Here is a 5,052-nt window from a genome sequence, read left to right on the forward strand (position 1 = left end):
GTAATGAGTCTGGAATCTGTTAAACCTTGAGAGACAAAAGCAGATGAATCCTAATTTGAGAGACCTGGCAAATACAGTGTGCTTGGAGTTCACAACAGATGGTATTGACTGCGGTGTCAACTATGGACCTGTATGCATAAAGCTCTGACTGTAACTCTTCTCTCTGTGAGTGAGTGAGTGAGTGAGTGAGTGAGTGAGTGAGTGAGTGAGTGAGGTGACAGTTATTCTTTGCCAACAGAACCTTTTACAAAAAAGTACAGTGTTTTAGTAGTCTGATAATAACCATCCTGCTTGAAACACCCCAAGGCCATGATAGATATATAGATATATATTTAAAACATACCATAGTAGGCCTATATAGTCTATACAAACATATAGGCGTGAGCAACCATCATATCTCATATTCAACAGAACTTGTGTTTTATTAGTCATTACCCCAACTTACCCCATAGACACACACTTTAAAACCATGGGATCTGGGGCAGCCGCTGGCCTACTGGTCCAGGCGCATACCACTTAGGCATTGCCACATACTAGGCATGGATGCCTGGCGGCTTCGCCAGTTTGATTCCCGATCCGGATGACCCATCTCTCCCCCCATTTCCCGTCAGTCTACTGTCCTATCAATAAAGGCATACAAGCCCCCCAAAAAACTAATCTTTAAAAACACGGGATCTGATCGGTACAACTACAGTCTATACTGGGGCCAACATTGAGCAGCTCCACTGGAGCAGTTGGAGGTTCAGTGCCTTGCTCAAGGGTACTTCAGCTGTGTTGGGGGAGTGCTGGTGAGCGGTCCGGGGAATCAAACCAGGAACATTCTAGCAACAAGTGCGCTCCTCTAACCCGCTGTTTCTCAAACTTTCACATTTTCAAGGTCTCCCCTTAACTCTGACAGTGTACAAATGGAACCAAATGAACCTGTTAGGGTTCATTTGGTTCCATTTGTACACTGTCAGAGTTACAGGCTTGTATGGATCAATTTAGAGCCCCCTAAAGGAACACACAAAATTCCTGGAATCCACTTTGAGAACCACTGCTCTAACCAACTGTTTCCCAAACTGTCCTCTGTGTGTAGATCTGCTATTTTCATTAGTTTGGGTCCCGGGCAAACGTCTCTTTTGGGTCTCGAGCTAAAATGTTTGAGAACCACTGCTCTAACCTTTAGGCTACAGCAGCCTGCTACTTGTTCAACTTCACTGTGAAGCTGAAAATAATTCCATGGGAGTAGATAAAAGAGCAAATAAAGTAGTTTTTCCCCTGACTGTACTGTGATTACACACTGCAGTATTTATTCTCCTCTCTTTGATTACGAGCCTTTATTTACATAGCACCAGTACTTACATATAGCATCAGATGGGACGTGTCGTCTGTTTAATATTTATTCAAAGCATCAGAGGGGCCTCTGTTGTGTGTGTGTTCTAATGAATAAAACACTATGTTTATCCTCCCTGTTTAACGCTAAGTCCCCGTGAACAGTCACAGGGACCAGGAGAATATTTACTTGTGTTGGGACACTGGGGAGTTGGCTTATCTGCTGGCGGCTTTGTAGTATTCTGAATCTTCCCCCGTGTGACATGTTCCAGGGAGAGTGCTCTTATTTACTCTCCTGTCCTCTGTGTATAGCCCTCCTTATTGTTTGTTCTTATGTGCCACCACTCCCGAGGAATGTGCTTTAGGGGGGTGTGGGGGTCTGAGAAAAGATGAACAATGTTGTCGTGATCATTACATTGGATTGGGAGGACTATAAACACACTGCATGGTGGTGTGCCGTGCATGAGACAGGTCCAGGGATTTTGTGACAACCGCAATAGTGTTATTTCAATATATAGGCCTATGCGATGATACAAAAGGTTATGAATTATTTTTTACTATATCAGTACTTGTGTGCACTCATTTCCCAATACAGATCCCAAATATTTTGGTCACGTAAAGGCAAAAAAAAAGTTTTCTTCCTTTATTTTCCCACACATTTTCAAAAATAGTAAAAGATGAACATTTAAAAAAAGCTGATCTACAACCTCACAGCTTAGAGATTGGCTCTTTTCACTGTGAATACAGGTGAGTCTTAGATTTTGACATGCCCATTGGTGGTCTTGCCACAAAAAGTTTGAAAACCACACTATGGCCATGGGTGGATTTTATCTCCAGTAGGAGTTCATGTAAATACATAAACAACAAGAGGAATAGCATAAAGAAATATTGACTGCTAGACTCTATCTCATGGCATAGATCTTCATGGCATTCAGAAATAAATCTGACATCTTAAAAAAATAATCTATTTTTTTTCTTGTTTGTAGATAGACTATTGCACAATCATAGTTTAAAAAAAAATGTATTGTACGATTAATATTCACTTATGGATTAAGCCCAGGTCTATGGGGTATTCATGATATCAGTAAATCGATATCTCAATTAAAAACAACATTTGTAAATTGTGGAAACTGCACTGCAAACATGCTCAAGCCCTATGAACGCCCGAAATCCTTTTTTACGCCGAAAGGTGGCGACATTGAGTTTCCAAAAGGTTGATATTGAACCAGACCGATAATTTCACCTCACCAAATACTTCAACTTTCATCACCACATTTTCCTCCGTATATCTGAAACTGTGAAATTCATATTTAGGTAAAATCATTTTTATTTTTTTATTTTTTATATGCATCAAATGCAAGTAAAGGAAGGTTTGTTATTTTTTTTTAAACACGAGGTGGGAAGGAATTCCCAGGATCATTGAAACCTTAATTTAATTAGTGTTCTAATTGATGGACAACAGACGTTTACCCAGAGATAGGTTATAGTTATAGGTCTATAGTTGGCTATAAAAGGAGAAAAGGAGAGGTCTGTTTTAATCATCAAACCATGCTTAGTGCAAACACAAAGACTGTAACGTTATTATGGACACACTTAGTCTAAGTACGTGTCTTATTGATGGTATCCTATCCTGTTCGTAGCCTATTAGAAAATGACAAACTCATTCTCAATAGAAAGATTAACATATTTACCAACCATCTCCTTAAAATCCTCGGAACACAGCCTCTATTGTATTGTCTCTTTCTCTCTTCTGTGCTCCCTCCTTGCGATGTGAAGCTATTGAGTCTCATGTGTCAATCTGCTGATGGCTTTGGACAGTTCACAAAACTTTGCTTTCCATACTATTATGCTAATTACCTCCGCAGGCCAGCGCGCTCATTGGCTGCGAGTCTCAGTCAATTTCATATTTCAGCCCTGACGTCAGGGGCGCCTATAAAACTAAGCAATGCTTTTTTAACTCGTCGACTGACTGATCCCTTAAAAAAAATCTATCAATCCTTGGGGTGGAGTTTTTCTTTCTTTTTTTCCCCCCTTTTCTTTTTTTCCTTTCCACATTCTTCTCTACAAGGCAACAATTTGCCGGGGACACGCACGTGAACCTCTTCAATTTGGCGCACTGATCCTAAAAGGAGCCATGAAGTGTTAAATGTTAGAAACACAGAGAGCCGCGCGCAGACACCCGCACGCTCCGAGAGAGAGGCAGAAAACACGGAGAGACGCACGCGCTGCTCCAATGCGTCTGTGCAATAAGGATTCTGCGTGAAGGAGGGGAGAGAAAGAAAAAAAAACTTATCGAATTACAAAACCAGGACCTGCGCTGCGCAATTAGCCCAGAAAAAAAGGCACTTTTTCTCCGGTTTTGAAGAAAATAAATAAAGAAATCAAGCTGGCTCAGTGCGTGTCTCAGCAGCCCAGTTTGACAGGTGCTCCTCACCCCCTTTGGAGGACTGTCAACAGCAAGAGGATGGCATCAGAACTGGCAATGAGCAACTCCGACCTGCCCACCAGTCCCCTGGCCATGGAATATGTTAATGACTTCGATCTGATGAAGTTTGAAGTGAAAAAGGAGCCGGTGGAGCCCGATCGCAGCATCAGCCAGTGCAGCCGCCTGATCGCCGGGGGATCCCTGTCTTCCACCCCGATGAGCACGCCTTGCAGCTCGGTTCCCCCCTCTCCAAGCTTCTCGGCGCCCAGTCCGGGATCGGGGAGCGAACAGAAGGCGCACTTGGAGGATTTCTACTGGATGACCGGGTACCAACAGCAGTTGAATCCCGAGGCTCTGGGCTTCAGCCCGGAGGATGCCGTGGAGGCGCTGATCAGCAGCAGTCACCAGCTCCAGACCTTCGACGGCTATGCCAGAGGGCAGCAGTTCGGCGGCGCGGCCGGGGCGGGAGGCGCCATGCCCGGGGAGGAGATGGGCTCGGCGGCCGCCGTGGTGTCCGCGGTCATCGCCGCGGCGGCGGCGCAGAACGGCGTGCCCCACCACCACCACCACCATCACCACCACCACCACCCGGGGGGACACCACCCGTCCTCCGGGTCGCAGTCCAGCGTCGGCACGGGGAGCAGCCACCCGCACAGCCTGCGCCTGGACGACCGCTTCTCGGACGACCAGCTGGTGTCCATGTCGGTGCGGGAGCTCAACCGGCAGCTGCGGGGGGTCAGCAAGGAGGAGGTGATCCGCCTGAAACAGAAGAGGAGAACGCTAAAGAACAGAGGCTATGCCCAGTCCTGCCGCTACAAGCGGGTCCAGCAGCGGCACGTCCTGGAGGGCGAGAAGACGCAGCTCATACAGCAGGTGGACCATCTGAAGCAGGAGATCTCCAGGCTGGTCCGGGAGAGGGACGCCTACAAGGAGAAATACGAGAAGCTCATCACCAATGGCTTCCGAGAAAACAACGGCTCCAGCAGCGACCACAACCCCTCGTCCCCGGAGTTTTTCATGTGAGTTTCTTCTCGGCGTCGAAAAGTTTAATAGTGACACCGACAAATAAAAAACAGAAACACTGTGCAGTTTGTTTCCAACCGACACACGACAGAGTTGTGCGTAACGGCGAATGCTTTCTAAATATACAAACTTAGATTGGCATACGTGGTTGTTTTTTTTTTAATCTTTTTCTCTCTTTTTTTTTTACAAATCTTTTTTTATTTATTATTATTTGGAAAGTGAAGGGGGGGGGGGGTTCATAAAATAATGTTGATATTCACACAGTAAAGGCCCTTTTGTGGACTTTGAAC

General features: G+C 45.3%; 1 protein-coding gene across 1 annotated transcript; it reads left to right on the top strand.

Annotated features, from left to right (window-relative positions):
- Positions 1-3,721: 3,721 nt before the first annotated feature.
- Positions 3,722-4,762, top strand: mafb (MAF bZIP transcription factor b; the record flags this gene model as incomplete). The annotated part of the gene is made up of 1 exon (XM_080736632.1): positions 3,722-4,762. The coding sequence occupies exon 1, from the start codon at positions 3,779-3,781 to the stop codon at positions 4,760-4,762; it is 984 nt and encodes a 327-aa protein (XP_080592758.1). The 5' UTR covers positions 3,722-3,778.
- Between the last annotated feature and the right edge of the window lie 290 nt (positions 4,763-5,052).

Source organism: Nannobrachium achirus (assembly GCF_963921795.1).
Source record: "Nannobrachium achirus genome assembly, chromosome: 11".
NCBI lineage: Eukaryota > Metazoa > Chordata > Actinopteri > Myctophiformes > Myctophidae > Nannobrachium > Nannobrachium achirus.